The sequence below is a fragment of the Leuciscus leuciscus genome (assembly GCF_965113295.1).
Source record: "Leuciscus leuciscus genome assembly, chromosome: 16".
In the NCBI taxonomy this organism is placed as follows: domain Eukaryota; kingdom Metazoa; phylum Chordata; class Actinopteri; order Cypriniformes; family Leuciscidae; genus Leuciscus; species Leuciscus leuciscus.
In genome coordinates this window covers 11,001,633-11,017,833 of record NC_138740.1, presented here as the reverse complement: position 1 = coordinate 11,017,833, position 16,201 = coordinate 11,001,633, and the positions used below count along the sequence as shown (strand labels likewise).

Below are 16,201 nucleotides of genomic sequence, written 5' to 3'. Positions count from 1 at the left end.
CTGAATGCATTTTGTCTGAAAGCAATGAAAAATGATTCACAGTTTGGTCCGTATACACTTGTGTGTCGCTGAATGTGTGAAGATTTTTGAAAATGTGGTTTCAGTATTGAACAATGCTTGTTAGCAATTGAAAAAAACTGTAATAGCAAATTGTAATTTTTGAGGTCATGGGTGAACTATCCCTTTAAGCAGCAGGCCTGTCTCACTCCACGCTCATGGGAATGACGTTCCTACTACAGTGCAGTAGGTGGCCGTAATGTTCCAAAAGAGCGACCCACCAATAAACAAGAAGAAGAAGAAGAAGAAGAAGAAGAAGAAGAAAACGCAGGATGTCTGAAAAGGGTATGTATGTACTGTCTTTCTTTTTTCTATCACTTTATACAAATTTAAGGCTGTACACTACTTATTTTTTCTGTTTGACATTATAGCAAAAAATAGTCCTCACGAAACGATCTTCAGATCTGCTACATTACGAGAACATGCGTAACTCATATGAACACACGTCCTTCAGTATAGTACAACTTACATTAAAACCCATTTTAAACGCGTATAGAAACAGTTTAAACGATGACGAGAGTTATATCACAATTATATCACCTTTAAAGCATAGAAAGACGCTCGTTATCTTAACACTAGCCAAGGCCTAAAAGTCTCATGCAAAACCAATTAATGTTTGTGGTATGAGTCATATTAACCACACGCCTCTCTAGCCCTTTAGCTACATGAGGTTTTAAGAGAAGCTCTGAATGTGTCTACAAAAACAGCAAAATATAGGCTATACCTCCCAAAAGTCTGTTTGAAATCGTCCAGTCAAGGACAGAGAAACATTTGCTTGACAGATTGAATTAAACAAGCTCCAAAAAATTATAAAACAGATTCTGAAGATTAATGCTGTCAAAGAAGAAACGTTTAGGCTTTGTATTAGTATTGGTGTGAATGTGCCAAGTCATGACAAGTTAAACTTGTTGGTTTTATAGTTCAACTTCATTGCACTGCAGATTCGATTTAAACGTGTCTCTTTACTTCAAATCTGTCTGAAAGTGATACTGTGGTCTGTCAGTATATTGGCTGCAGTGGTGTGCTATTTGTGTCTGGCTTATGTCTGAAGTCCAGCAAGGTCACTTCTTTGGCCAAGGCTACAGTCACGTAAAGACGCTGACTTCCCACAGTTCCCTCTGGTAGCTCCTTTACACTAAGTGTATTATCCCACCTGGATGGAGAACAAAAGCAGTGCAGTTAATATGGTTGAGTTTTTCAGGGTTTTCTAACTGCCTTTCTCCTCGACCTTGTTTTGTATTAGTCAGTTTCTACCCAGAATAGAAAATGAAAGTAGCCTTTAGGCCTATGTTTATTGAAAGTTGCTTTCTGTGCTGTTCTGTGTATGACACAAGATGTTAGAAACAAGGCTGTACACGCAGTGACTTGAATATTTTTTCATTTCAATTTTAAAATACATTTTGATATTTTTATTGGGGCATAAAGTAAAAAAAAAATGTCAGGATGATCCAACTGATCATAATATTAAGAAAAAGTCTCATAAAATGAAATACTATTCTTTAAAGGAAAACCTTACAAAGTAGTTTTATATAATCTTTTACTGCTATTTCTTAGAAAAGTGAATTATGGTGTATTTATCATGTCTTTAAAACATTAGAAAAATACCTATTTGTTAAACAGTTGTCTCAATGTGGGGGCCACTATGATGAAAGAGCTTTTTCTGGGATATTAAACATGTGGTTTGCATCCAGATTTAAATATGCTGAATGCACATTACTGTTTTCTGACAGACACTGAAACCTTTGATGTCATGGAATTGGCAGAGCATGTGAAGAAACAAAGGTGGTGGAACAAAATGTTTGGCAAAAATCAATCTGGACCAGCTGCTGAGAAGTACTCTGTTGCAACACAGTTGGCCATTGGAGGAGTGACTGGCTGGTAAGTCATTATATGAACAGTGATGTGCATTAAAGCACTGAGTACAGTATAAACAAACCACAGACTCCTGTGTGTCTTTCAGGTGTGCAGGGTACTTGTTTCAGAAAGTTGGGAAGCTTGCAGCATCAGCTGTAGGTGGTGGCTTCTTTTTGCTCCAGGTAAATCGTAAAAAAAAAAAAAAATCATAATTGTGGTTTTGACTGTTTAAGCACCGTATAACTTGTATAATCTTCAAATGTACTTTCAGATTGCTCATCACACAGGCTACATTAAAGTAGACTGGAAAAGAGTTGAGCATGATGTGAATATGGCCAAGAAGCAACTGAAGCTAAATTCAGACAAGCCCCCTAAAGAAATAAGAACAAAATTTAACGAGGTAAGAAAATACTACATTTTAGTATGTGGGGGTGTGGGTGTGGGTGGGACCATGACCATGACCATGACCATGACCATTGGGGGGGACAATGAGAATTTGTCAGTAATGTGCATGACAACATTAGCAAAATCCACATTAAATTAGTCAGCATTTTCTTAAAGCAAATAGTGAGTTTTTTTAAAGCTTAAAGCTACTACTGAGTTCCCACGGGACTTCAGCGCGAGACTACAGCTAGCCGTCTAAAACACTATTTAGGTGAGTTTAAACAATGGCTAAGTTGCTAAACGCATCTTGTTGTCATGTAAGGGCCCTGTTCATGTTGGACAGACATTTTAATTGCATTTTGTGTCTGTTAAGAGGCACAAAGACACTCTTTAGGTTTATGCCCCCAAAACTGCCGTTTTAGCTGAATGGGAGCTCTGGGCATTAACTGTAACAGCTCCGCGTTGCAACCACCGATCCGGTTCGTTTTTTTTTCTCTAGACAGTACTCACAAAGGTAAAACGATCAAGATTAACTTAAAAATTCACCGGAGTTCTCCTTTAACGCCGTTAATAACGCGTTTAACTGACAGCCCTAAAAAATATATCTCACATAATGCTGTAAACATAGAGAGCCCTGTCAGCTGGTATTATTAAAGGTTAAAAATTAACAAATTAAATTAAATATAATTTGGTTTTCATTATAATAACAATTATGACACAAGTAAAAATATAATACAAATGTAATATAGTGCACATATTTAGCAAAATACTTCTCTCTATAGCATTTTTTTCTAGTCAACTAACGTGTTGGTCATTAAATGGCTTTCCTGAGGTAAATGTAACGTTCTGTGACATAATTGTTCACCTGCAGTTTTATTGACCTCTTTCTGTGCTTGAAAAACACTGATTGATCGATATTATGTATAAGGCATAAATACCTTTTGGTAAGTTGTACTGTATCTTTAAATAAAAAGTAACATGATCGGTTTACTTAGGCGCTACAGTGATCGGTCACGTCACATTTACAAGCACCAAAACGGTATTTATTGTCTGAATTTCGTAATAAAATGGACAGAACATGAGAGCTGAGAATTGTTTTCATATCATAAGTAACCTGCTCTGTCTAGTCTGTCAGTGTCCTCTTTGCGGCGTGATTTTTCTCTGCGTGAGAAAATGGATGTGTGGCGCGAGAGCGTGTGAAAAGTGTAAATTGCGTGAGTCTCACGCTGAATGCGTAGAGTTGACAGCCCTGCTTTTAGAAGGGGGATAAATCGTCGGCAGCGTTCCTCCATCCGCCGTGCTTCTTCTCCATGAGAGGATTCAATACATTAGACTAGAGTGCGCACTGCGCCACATGCACACAGTGCTTCTACATGTGGGGATTGTTTACATCAGAGTGCGCACGTGTTTCGCACAGCATATACGCAGTGTTTGTTTAAGCGGTTGATGGAAAATAAGCTAATGCATGTTCCATAAATATGAATTCTGTTCTATTATTTTTCACGGTATTTTGAAGTGCCCGCAGTAACAATATCGTGCATATTCATTACCGCGATTTATCGCATTACCGAATACCGGCACATGTCTAATTCGGATAAACTCCTGTGATCCAACAGCTAATGCAGCACATTGCTTTGCGACTTACATTGGATGACTTGAAAACTGAGCACGGACATTTCACAACGTCACATTTGCATAGACCGTTCTATTTGAATTCATGATTGGTTGACTGCCAAATTAAAGTATTAAACAGAACAATAAAATAGTTTTATCAAGTCTTTCACCACCATTGACTAGTTATCTCGTCTTTTACGAGAAAACGCTCCCTGCCATTGAGGAGATTTTACTGCTTTCCGTGTTATCATTGTTATAAGGTGGGGGCGCTATTACGCATCTCCTGAATGAGTACAGTATCTCCAGATCAAAACACGGGCAAAAAAGCAGCAGAAACAAGCAATCTCATATGTAATGTCAAATGTGGACCCAAGAAGTGGTTAGGAGTGTGCAAATTTTCGGGGGTGTTGATGAATTTAAGTTCTTTCTGCTGTTATCTGGAAAATATGCAAGTGGCTTGTGATAACGGCATGATTTTAATAGTCCAAAAGATTACAAAAAGTCACAAGTTTTAGGTCGACACAGACAGCAGAGAGTAGACTGGACACATGACTGTTACATACATGTGACATGCTTAATGTTTTTAAATGCAATAAGGGATGTACTCGTGCACAGAAAGCCAGCTCTCGGACAGTTCAGTTCTCTTCCGCAGCTTATATGGCCAAATAGACACAGAATTAAGTCAAAATCCCCATCTTGGTGAGTATTCACGTAACACGGTTGGTTACGTCTTAAGTAGAGTAAACAGTTGAGAAAAAAAGCATGCATGTAACAATATGTTGGTTCTGTGCAGCTCTTAAAGTGACAGCAGCCTAGTAAACCTAAATTCCGTCTGTGTGCTTAATGTTAATCAAAGAGCAAAAGACAAAGAGAAAATCACTCAATGCTCTTGACTAAATAACTTTTGTAGATTTAATAAGAATCTGTATATATTTAATTCATACAGTGAAGACTAAGCAGTGTTTTATTTTTACATTTAATACATTTATGTTGTTAAACAAACCTAATGTAGGCCTACCTGAAACCCTAAACCCCCTGGTTCACTGTGACGTTAAAATGACGCTTACTTTTAATGTAATGCTACAGTAAAACACTGCTGTTCACTTTATGTTGTAGGGATGCTTTCTTCTCACAAAAAGAATGTGAAACATGTAGGTTATGTTGGTTATATCATTTTCAGTTTTTAAATATATTTAAATATAATTTATTTATTTTACATACTTAAAGCATTATCATATCACATATTGCATTATTTAACAAGTTATGGCATATTACATTTTTCTTTAATATCGTGCGCGCAGCCCTACTTCCAGGTAGATTGTTACCATCTCCAGTTGATTTAAACTACTTAATAATTGCCCAGATAGTGGTAATGAGTCTTCTAACATTTAAACTATTATCTCATAGCCATTTTTTATTTGTGCAGCTAAACAATCTTTTGTCACAAATCATTACTGTATTCTCGGGTCTTTCCCATAGTTATGGATGACTTTAGGAATTTGGCCCTTGTCACTTCATAGAGCCCAGTTAAACAGGAAGTCATGACTTATCACTTGAGTGTTGCTGATCACTGAGGTGAACTTAAAAACATACCACATGAATAGGAATATACTTCAGTTAGATTTCTACTCATTAGAATTTGTAGGGATGTCAATCATTTTGGCACATGTTTTAGAGATTTTCTTTTAATTTATTCAACATTTAAAATGTATATTCAATTAAAGGTGCAATGTGTAAAAATTGAGGTAAAAATATCAAAAAAAATGAGCTACACGCATCAAAAGAATGAGAAGAAATAAGGGCGATGATGTCATTAAAAAAATGTCAAGTTATAGTGCTGCAGAGATATCAACCTTCATTAGCATTACTAGCCACGGCCCGACAGGTGTCGTAATACCAGTTTCGGCCATGGGAGGCGGTATGCGGGCAACATAACCACCAGCCAACCTGCAATACACGAATAACTCGCACGGCTTGTGGGCGTACTTGAACCTGATGTCAATCGTGTGGAAGTACAGCCCACTACTTCATTTTAATTCAGGGAAGAGAGCGGAAGGATGGCTGAAGCCCTTGGCAAGAGCATACCTGTCAAGTATCCCGTTTTGGCCGGGAAAGTCCCGTATTTTACCCTTCTTTCCCGCCGTCCTCCCGTATTAGTATTTTCCCGTAAATCTCCCGGTTTTTAACCTTATTAAAAATAATAATAGCTACGGGCCCGGACGGAGTAAAAAAAAACAAAAAAACATTCCTAATCTGAGTCTGTCAGTAGCCTCGCTATAACTGCCACCTGCAGTAGCCTACTACAGGTGCTGTAGGTGGCAGTTGTCGCGAGGTTAGTGTCTGAGGTCAGATGATGAGTGACAACCCTTACAGTCTATGGTGACAACGCGGAAAAAAAACAGAGACGGATGATGGACGCTACAGAGACGGAATGGCACGCACAGTATTTGTAGTGTTCTCTGTACCTATTATCCTGTGCATTGTTCATAATAAAGTTCGTTAAAAAAAAAAGAAAAAAAAAAGACGGAAGGCACTCCTGCCAAAAAACAAAACCCTCATGTAAATACCGTGAATGCAAAGTCTGCAACAAATTTGTACAATAACTCACTAAAAGAGTAAAGAAAAGTTAGGCTATGTGAAATGAAAAACTGTAAAAGAAAAGCAGTATGAAAAAAGAAAAAATTGTGTGGATTGAAAATAAATTGTAAATGTAAAGACAAGCAATGAACAGAAAATATGCAAATAAGCCTTTAAATAAATGCTCTTCATATACACCATTTTGTGTTTTCATTTAGGCTATAATATATTGGGGAGGGGGAGGGAGGGGGATTTCCCTTATTTTCAAATCCAAAACTTGACAGGTATGGGCAAGAGACCCCTACCACCACCACCCGCTGCAGGGAAAAAAACCGCGCTCTGAAGCACAAATCAAATCAGATAAGAAAAGCACCGCTCGTCACAGTCCGGGCTCGAAAGCGCGGGGGACGGCGAGCGAACTGCAGCGCATAGCCCTGTTTTACAACGTTCAGCACCCATTCTGACACGCCCGGCATCGCTTCCCATGCTTTCGCACGCATAGCTAGGGGCAGAATGGTCTCCGTGTTCTGACCGCCGCACTGCGCGGGTTCGAGAAACTGAAACGGAGGTATCAACGCGGCGCGCGCGCCCTCGTTGTCTGAATATTGCTGCTCGCTGACGACAGCAGCCGGCTGTTTCACATTCAATGACTCGGTCGCTAAGGACGGAGAACAATTTGTGGCGCGAACAGGTCATTTGTAGCCTACTGTATCTTTCAACAGTGTTCGTGTTTTTTTTACTATAGTCAGAGCCCGTCTACGGAGAGCCTGTCCAAGCCCTATTGTACCGAATTTTGGTTGTAGTACCACCAGAGTTCCACTGGGGGCGCTCGCCATGAGTGCAAAATGAATGGGAGTCAATGGGGCTAGACGGCTAAATTTGTCTCTTTCACCCGATTGCCGTTGAGAAATCTCAGATGTGATTGTAGATTTTGCAAGTTCAACATGGGTTTTAGGTCGAAAGTTGAATGAACGAGTACTTATGTCGTTTTGATTTCTTACAGGTTGAGTTGTTGTTGCCCATAACACGCTAGCATTCTGCTAATGACGTCAGCATTCTGACGTCATTGACATTTTGAAAGACTTTTTTAAATCAAATAAGTGACTCTAAAAAATCTAACACCCAGCAATGTGTAATTTCTTTGCATCTCCTTTCGAATACAACATTCAAATTACTAGACAAAAAATTATATCCTGAGAAAAGTGGATTTTGAGGGGTATACCGCCATTGACCTCCATTCATTCTGCACTCGTCCTGTGAGCGCCCTCATATGGAATCAGAGTGGAACTGCAACCAGTTCAGAAGCCGGAAGTGTAGTGAGAGTGAAACTTCTCGCCATATTAGACATTCTCTGCTATAGTAGAGATGATCGGTTCACGTGCGCTGTCTGATGTTGACCAATGATGTTGACAGAATGCTGTCTGTCAAATTAATTTAATTCAAACAATGTGAATATACAACTCAAAATGTAATATGAACAAAACGAATATGAACATATTCACTGGTAAAGGTGAAGGGGAGTAGCTTGAAGATGTCATGTTTCAAAATCACTTGACATCACCCAACGTTCCTCTGGAGGCAAAACGTCCTCTATCGGCTATGGCTCTAGGGTTGTTGTGAAGGTAGGGGCGGAGCATAGAGACTATGCCGTTTCTCGTCTGTTACTCTAGAGTAGACCAATTCACTTTATGGAGGTATACTGCCCCCATCTGGTATGGAATGTGGAGTATGACTTGATTTTTTTGCCAGACAATCCACATGGCACCTTTAAAGGTTAGATTTAGTGAATATTCTAAATGAAAGACTAACAAATTTTCACAGTCAGTTTTGCTCATTTTTACCAAGGGTGTCAATATTTGTGTAGCCCACTGTATTCAATTTTACTGGAAAACTACAAACCGGCAGCTTTAAAGGTGGTATCAGTGATTTCAGGCCCAAAAATATTTTTATCACATTCATCTAATCTTTCCTAACGATCCGCTAGCTGCCCGCCCCATAAGCATGCCGTCAAAAAACCGCGTCTCTGTAGGCAGCCTAGGCTCTGAGATCTGCACAAAAAAACAAATGGTTTAGCCAAACACTCAAAACCAAAACAAATAGTGTTCCAACCAATCACCGACAGGGGGAGGGTGCTGTGAGGTTTTGTGCTCGTGCACGGCTGCACGCGAAGTCAGAGCTGAAGAAAAAGCTGGCTCAAAACCTCACAACACCCTCCCCCTGTCAGTGATTGGTTGGAACACTATTTGTTTTGGTTTTGAGTGTTTGGCTAAACCATTTGTTTTTGTGTGCAGATCTCAGAGCCTAGGCTGCCTACAGAGACATGCTATGGGGCGGGCAGCTAGCGGATCGTTAGGAAAGATTAGATGAATGTGATAATATTTTTGGGCCTGAAATCACTGATACCACCTTTAAGGTTTGCTGTTTATTTTTATTTTTTTTATTCAGCTAAGAAGTCACGCCATGATGTATCGATCTCCTTTTAGTCACACGTCTTCATGTGATACGAATTCGCAGGTCAGAGTTTACCAAACTTGAGCTTGTGTTTTCTGTGTCCCATGTTCACATGCATAAAAAGAATGGAAGTCAATGTAACAAAAAGTGTAATGTGTGACCATCCCTTAATGCTTTTTGTCATTGATTTACAGCCCTTGAGTTGAATTACGTCCAATTTTCTCTTTCCATATAGGTGCAGGTATTTGTCAAGAAGAACATTGTTCTCACAGGGGGCTTTGCTGGAGGATTTCTGCTTGGCCTGGCTTCATAGGAGCTCTCTCATCTTATACTCTGAGGATGTCTTCTAACTATGTATACAGCAAATTACAGCTTCTGTCTGATATTGCAGCTTGTATTTAACTCACAGCTTGTATTTAACTCAACACTTATTAGTTCTCTATTTAATAGGTTATGTGTTCATAAGAAAACATTTAAGCTGGCTAGAATGTATGGTTTCAGACAGTTTTTGAATGTACACTGTTTTTTTAGTTTGTACTTAACACCTGTTAAATTTATTTATTTGAAAAATTTTCTGTATTAGTTTGGAACAATCAATTTATGAAAAATGACTTAAAAGTCGGTTTATGCAAATAGTTGCAACATTTGAAATTGCCCCAGTTAAAATCCATATCTAAACTTGCAGAAATATGGTTGCTGAGCTAAGTGCATTTAACTGTACAAACTTGAGAGCTATTTTTGTAATAAATCGGGACATTACCAAGGGTCTATAAAAGTTGCAATTTTAACTGATAATGGCAGAAATGTTAAAATGTAAATTGACAATCAGGTTTTAAACAATGCAGGTTTGCCTTTTTTTCTCTTCTTTGTATTGCTGTTATTTATGAAATCCATCTCTATTTTGCCAAATTACAGCTAATGCTTACCACATCGTGATATGATATTCCAGTTTCTTTTTGATTTTGTGATCTGAGTTTCATGTGACTAATTATAGAAATCCCTGCTGTATTTTCAAACTTGAGGAAATAGTAACTTGACCAACTGGTGTTCAGTGTCACTTAAATAAAATATGAAATGAACTATAAACATATATAAAAAAGAAATTTACTCTGATGGACTCTAGATGTTAAATTAATAAACAATATTAATATTGTACTACTAGGTTGAATAAATAGTGACAGCCAAAGGCAGCTCACTGATTAAATCCACAAAATTACATAGTCTGATAATTATGTATTTCACATGTCCTTGAAAGTCTACATTGATCTCTTGCAGCAAATATACACACGTGCTTAATATCCTTCTATTGAATTAATGTCTTTATGTCTTTGATGTGTTCCTTGGCAAATCCAGAGCAGCAGACAGAGTTTTCATGGACTTCGCAACACTTCCTCATGTCTCGAATCACATCCTCACAACGCCTTTCAATGTATTTGTTGGCTGTTAAAAATACAAGTCACAAAATGGTTAAATGCTTCAAATCAACAGCATGCGATATTTATGCATAGCAAGGTTAACATTGCTACCTTGTAAACATTTCTGTATGGCACAAGCCTGTTTTTGACAAGGATCTTTCTGTGACATCTTATTTTAGGATATGAACAACCAAGCTCCAGTTTTGAGGAATAATTCCAGTTAAATCCGTCAAACACTAGTAAACACCGACGTGCCGCTGACTTTGCAACTGTATTTCTTCCGGTTGGAAAACAAGAGCCTATCGAACTTTTTTTCTAACGAGCCAACTGCGTTTTAGATTATGGGCGGCACTTCCGGTTTGGGGAAATATCACTCAAAAAGGCTCAAATTAATTTCAAATCATAAGGTTGCGCTACAAATAATCATTATCCGTCAGTTTGACTGAATGAGCTGTAAAATTTCCTTCTTCAGACGTCAGGAGAATAATGTTTATTTTATTTTATTATTATTGCAGAGATCGGGAACATACAAAAGAATAAAGCATACATCCATAACAATAATAAAGGAGACAACAGCTAAAATAAAAATAAATAAATACAAAAGAGAGAGGGGGCCATGGGACTACATCACATAAAAATGTTCACATGAAGAGATCAAAGGCAGAGCAAATCCTAACAGTCCTTATAGCTTTCTTATTAATACTGAAATCACATTGAAATAATTTTCCATTTATTTTAAGAAGACAGAGAAGACCGGTTTACAGTTTGAAAATTTGCATTTGTGAATGTAAAATTTGCTTAGGATTTAAAAAATTTTTTTATAACAAAACAGATATGTTCGTTTGTAGAGTCTGAATCAAAATACCCAAATATAATGTTTCTCATTTGTATTGAAAAGCCTGCCAACATCTCAAACTTGACAAATACACCAATATCATTCCAAAGCTTCTGAGTGTAGTGACATGACCAAAATAAGTGAACCACTGTTTCATCAGATTTTAAACAAAAAGAGCATGTTAGCTCAACGTCAGCTTTATCTTTGTATACATTTCTTAACATGATAGTGAGCTTAAAGGTAATTTCTTTCACTTTATTTGTGAGAAAGAATTTCTGCTGTGATTTTTTTCCAATTAAGGTTAACAAACAAATTATTCCAAAAGGAAATTACAGCTGGAACAGAAATCAAATTCTTAAAAAATAAAGATCTTATTTGATCGTTTTTAGCTTTCGACTCAGAAAAACAGATTTGACCAACAGGAAGGTTTAGGAAAGGATGCAGTACTGAAGAGTATTTACAGTTTTTAAAAAGCATACATAAACCAGAAGGAATAGCTCCCATTGTAGCAAATTATTTTGGGGTTATTGGTATTTATTATTTGGAAAGAAATTCTGAGTATCTGAACAAAAGACCTTGCTTATTAAACAACTGCTCCACCAAAAATTAACCATTACTGAACCAATTATCATAAAACAGAGATTTATTCTTGAATAAGATGTTCTTATTGTTCCAAATATCCCTGTGGTAAAAAGTTGATGTTTATAAATTAGAGCCCATGCTAAGAGAACCTGATGATGAAAGTTGGAGAGTTTGATAGGGAGCATGGATATATCATAATTACACATTAAGAGAAAATGAATGCCACCAAGTTGTGAAAAAACAAGTTGAGGAAAACATTCCAATTAGACGATGGTTTGGCTAGGTATTGATTCAGCCAATTCATTTTAAATGTATTGTTGAGGGAATCAAAATCAATAAAATTCAGACCACCATTACTACAAAAGTTTAATATTACAGATTTTCTCATATAATGAGACTTATTTTTCCATAATTTTTATTTATTTTTTATTAAAACCTCATTAATTCATTTAGAAGTGGGCTTATCCACACAAAGTGTGATACCATTTAAAGGACTACTATTGATATGTGTGCTAAGGAACTGTGTTGCAATTAGGAATAGGTAAGGGGAAACTGGACATCCTTGTCTAACCAGGAGAATAATGCTTGGTATATTAATATGACGTGGAATGACAGTCTCTTTTCCGCACGAATGTTACAGAATGCACAGGGTTCAGAAAGATCAGTTTTACAAGATCACTAACTTTGTTGTTGTTAACACAGTGTTTTTTATTATAAATCCAAATCAATTCCCAATTAATATTCTCAAAATGGTTATTTCAGTGGTGTTTATTATAAAAAGTTTAAGGACAATGAGTCAAACCTCTAAAAATATCTATTATTATTTGTTTATATTAAACACCATTTAACAAAACATACAACCCCAAATCCAGAAAAGTTGGGACATTTTGTAAAATGCAATAAAATCATGAATATGATTTATTTAACTGACAAAACTACAAGGATTTTCAAAGTTTTCACTGACCTTCTTAAATGTATTTAGTAAATATAAGAAAATTTAGATTTTAATGGCTGCAACACACTCCAAAAAAGTTGGGACAGAGGCTAAACAAAAGTGAAAAGATGATCTATCCAAATTAAACTCTTTTGAAACAGTCCACAATAAGCAGGTGAATTGATTAATACTAGTGCAAAATGCCCGTGCAAAATCAGTTTTTAAGTGTGTTTTTAGTAATTGTTGGTTTGGTGTGTTTGAGTGCACATTGTTACAATTACACAGCAAAAGTTCAGTGACATTTTTATTTGTGCATGGTAGAAAGCACAACGTGAACTCCGAGAAAACGCTATGCTTGAGCAAACAGTTTGTGAATAGGCAACTACAAATGATGCCCGTGAAAGAGACTGTGAACGCATTGAAAAGGATATGTTTAGTTGGTGAATAGCATTTGCAGTAGCGATAACGTTAAGCGCACCAGAATGAAATATAATATTCAGAAGTAAACAGCATAGCTGAGTTATAGATTCAGTTTACATCCACAAATGAATAAGCGCGTTGATTCAGGGAGCAGTGCAAAGTACCCGTGCAAAATCAGTTTTTGTGAGCTGATCGCCGTCAAAAAAGTTCAGGAGATATTTCTTAGCGACGGCTGATTTCAACAGTTTCAATATGATAAAAAATTACTTTTATATTGATTCAATGGATTAATTGCATTTTGAAAAAAAAGTGTCATGAATTTATTGCATTTTTGGGGGGAAATAATCAGTTTTTATAATAAATCTTTGAAAATCTAAATCTGGATTTGAATTTTTTATGTTATTATAACTTATATGTGAAAGTTTTAAACAGAAAATAGTGGTTTTCATCTTGCCACTTTCTTGGTAAAGAAAACACATTTTTACTCAAATTAATCAAAATGGATTTATCACGTTTTGGAACCAAACTATAATATTCAGAAGTAAACAGTGTAGCTGACTGAGTGTTTATGTCAGAATGTTTATTTTTAAACCACAACCTTCTTGGGGCTTCTTTGACCGATACAACCCTCTAATGTCAGAATGTTTATTTTTAAACCACAACCTTCTAAAAATTATATATTTAACGATATCTTTTGCATTTCTCATCCAAACAACGTCAAACATGGCACTATTAAGCAGTAGCGATAACGTTTAGCGCACCAGAATGAAATATAATATTCAGAAGTAAACAGCATAGCTGACTTACAGATTCAGTTAACATCCACAAATGAATAAGCGCGTCGTGCCCGTGCAAAATCAGTTTTTGTGTGTGTTTTTAGTAATTGTTGGTTTGGTGAGTTTGAGTGCTCATTGTTACAATTACACAGCAAAAGTTCAGTGACATTTTTATTTGTACATGGTAGAAAGCAAATACTGATACTGACATAATGACATACAATAAATGTGGAAAATTGAACTACACGATTCAGGGAGCAGGCTACACAGTGAACTCCGAAAAAACGCTACTTAAGCTCTGCTGCTTTCTTCGACCCTCTCTGTCTCTGGTCCTGGGCTGTGCTCACTCAGTGTGTGTGTGAGAGGGGGAATGGCCAGCGGCTAGAGCGGCAAAAGCCAGTGTGTGCTTCTTTTATCGATATATATTTAACAATATATTTTGCATTTCTAATCCAAACAACATCAAACTTGGCACTGCACTTACTCATGCAAGACACCTGTCAAATTTGAAATCCATCGGACTAACGGTTCGAGAGATATGCGAATAACACACACTCACACACAGACAGAAAGACGTTTCCGTAATTTATAGATAGATATAATATTCAGAAGTAAACAGTGTAGCTGACTGAGTGTTTATGTCAGAATGTTTATTTTTAAACCACAACCTTCTTGGGGCTTCTTTGACCGATACAACCCTCTAATGTCAGAATGTTTATTTTTAAACCACAACCTTTTAAAAATGATATATTTAACGATATCTTTAGCATTTCTCATCCAAACAACGTCAAACTTGGCACTGCACTTACTCGTGAACGTAGCGAGACACCTGTCAAGTTTGAAATCCATCGGACGAACGGTTCGAGAGATATGTGGTTAACAGACACACACACAGACAGACACATAGACAGACAGACACACACAGACAGACGGATAGATAGATAGGCGAGGGGATCGTGATCGAGTGTAAAAGCAAAGATGGGTCATGGCTCATCACGTTGTGCCAAATGTCATGAGAGAATTGTCAAACAATAAAAAAAATTTATTTCGAAATGCAAGATTGCAAATAATTTGTGTCTTTCACCTTCTACCATTATATTGTCAAAAGAATCCAGAGATTTCTCAGTCTGTGTAGGGCAAGGCAGGAGAACTCTGTTGAATGTGGGTAACCTTTGAGCCCTCAGACCAGACGGCACTGCATGACAAACCATCATGCTACTCTGTTAAATACAGCCACATGTGCTCAGTAGTAAAACCATTCTCACTTAACACAGTCTGACGCTGCATCAAGAAATGCCACTCGAATCTCTGTTAGGTAGGGAGAAAGCTACATATCAGTTCTATGTGGAGATGCCGGCGAGTTCTCTGGCCTGAGCTCATCTCAGATGTCTAAATGTGTGCTCAGTGAAAATGTGTGCTGTGGTCCATGTTTCAGCTTGTTTTTTTTTAGGAAAAACTAACCTCAAGTTCTCAGTCCCAAAGATGAAAAGGACCATCCAGACTTTCATCAGCGACAGGTACAAAAGCAAACATCTGTCCTGGTATTGGGGTGCATCAGTGCAAACGGCATGGGTGACTTGCAAATTTGTGAAGGTATCACTGACGGGGAGGCATATATTGTGATTGTACAGAGACATTTAATGGCATCAACATGACAGCTTTCTTGGGAAGAAAGACAATTCCTGGCCTCATTCTGCACATGCTAAAACAGCTTGGTTTCTATACACTCTACACCATGTGCTTAACTGCCTGTCTACAGTCCAGATTTGTCATGAAAAGGAGAATCAGACAACGACGACCACAGACTGCTGAGTAAAATCTTCAACAATTAATATTTCCAATATAATTCCCAAACATTTAAAAAGTGTAATTAAAAGGAAAGGTGATGGGACACAGTGGTAAACATGCCTCCGTCCCACAAATTTTTTTTGGAATGTGTTGCAGCCATCAAAATCAAAAATTGTTTATAGGCTATTTACAAATTACACTTAAGTTGGTCAGTGAAAATCTTTTCTTTTTACTTGTCAGTTAAATAAAGGTTAAAGAGAATGAACAAATCTTTGATATAAAATTCTTGATTTTATTGCATTTTACAAAAAGTTTGGGGTTATATTTTTAACCGCTGACTGCTTTGTTGCCTTGCATAGTCTCAAAAATCTTGGTGGTATTAAGCTGAATACAATGCTATTGTATATGTAAATACATAGCCTTCATAATTTATCAATTGTGATAACAAGAAAAAAAAAATATTTTGTTTAACCCAATTGTTATAGAAGATTGATAATTGTTATTATTCCAAATT

At 37.0% G+C, this 16,201-nt stretch overlaps 2 protein-coding genes and 1 long non-coding RNA gene across 4 annotated transcripts in view; 2 read left to right on the top strand and 1 right to left on the bottom strand.

Annotated features, from left to right (window-relative positions):
- The window catches only part of LOC309478015, a 375,776-nt gene that overhangs the window by 71,359 nt on the left and 288,216 nt on the right, over positions 1-16,201 (top strand). The window lies entirely within an intron of this gene.
- On the top strand, positions 199-9,873 carry fundc2 (fun14 domain containing 2). Of its 2 annotated transcripts, none has more exons than XM_082141492.1 (5): positions 199-342; positions 1,788-1,935; positions 2,018-2,093; positions 2,183-2,311; positions 8,932-9,105. In XM_082141492.1, the coding sequence occupies exons 1-5, from the start codon at positions 330-332 to the stop codon at positions 9,019-9,021; spliced, it is 456 nt and encodes a 151-aa protein (XP_081997618.1). In that variant the 5' UTR covers positions 199-329; the 3' UTR covers positions 9,022-9,105. The 2 variants fall into 2 exon arrangements, with proteins under 2 accessions (XP_081997618.1, XP_081997619.1); XM_082141493.1 differs by lacking the exon at positions 8,932-9,105 and adding an exon at positions 9,173-9,873 and having other exon boundaries at positions 221-342.
- On the bottom strand, positions 10,026-10,623 carry cmc4 (C-x(9)-C motif containing 4 homolog). Its single transcript, XM_082141515.1, has 2 exons — positions 10,464-10,623; positions 10,026-10,377 (listed from the first exon to the last, which is right to left on the bottom strand). Exons 1-2 carry the CDS (start codon positions 10,519-10,521, stop codon positions 10,241-10,243), a joined length of 195 nt encoding a protein of 64 aa, XP_081997641.1. The 5' UTR covers positions 10,522-10,623; the 3' UTR covers positions 10,026-10,240.

What these genes read in the sequence shown, in the direction of transcription:
- fundc2 (XM_082141492.1), top strand. An exon ending in ATTGGAGGAGTGACTGGCTG is followed by an intron (nt 1,936 to 2,017) that starts GTAAGTCATTAT and finishes TGTGTCTTTCAG; the next exon opens with GTGTGCAGGGTACTTGTTTC. An exon ending in GTGGCTTCTTTTTGCTCCAG is followed by an intron (nt 2,094 to 2,182) that starts GTAAATCGTAAA and finishes ATGTACTTTCAG; the next exon opens with ATTGCTCATCACACAGGCTA.
- cmc4 (XM_082141515.1), bottom strand. Translation starts at nt 10,521, where the DNA reads ATGTCACAGAAAGATCCTTGTCAAAAACAGGCTTGTGCCATACAGAAA. An exon ending in CATACAGAAATGTTTACAAG is followed by an intron (nt 10,378 to 10,463) that starts GTAGCAATGTTA and finishes TATTTTTAACAG; the next exon opens with CCAACAAATACATTGAAAGG.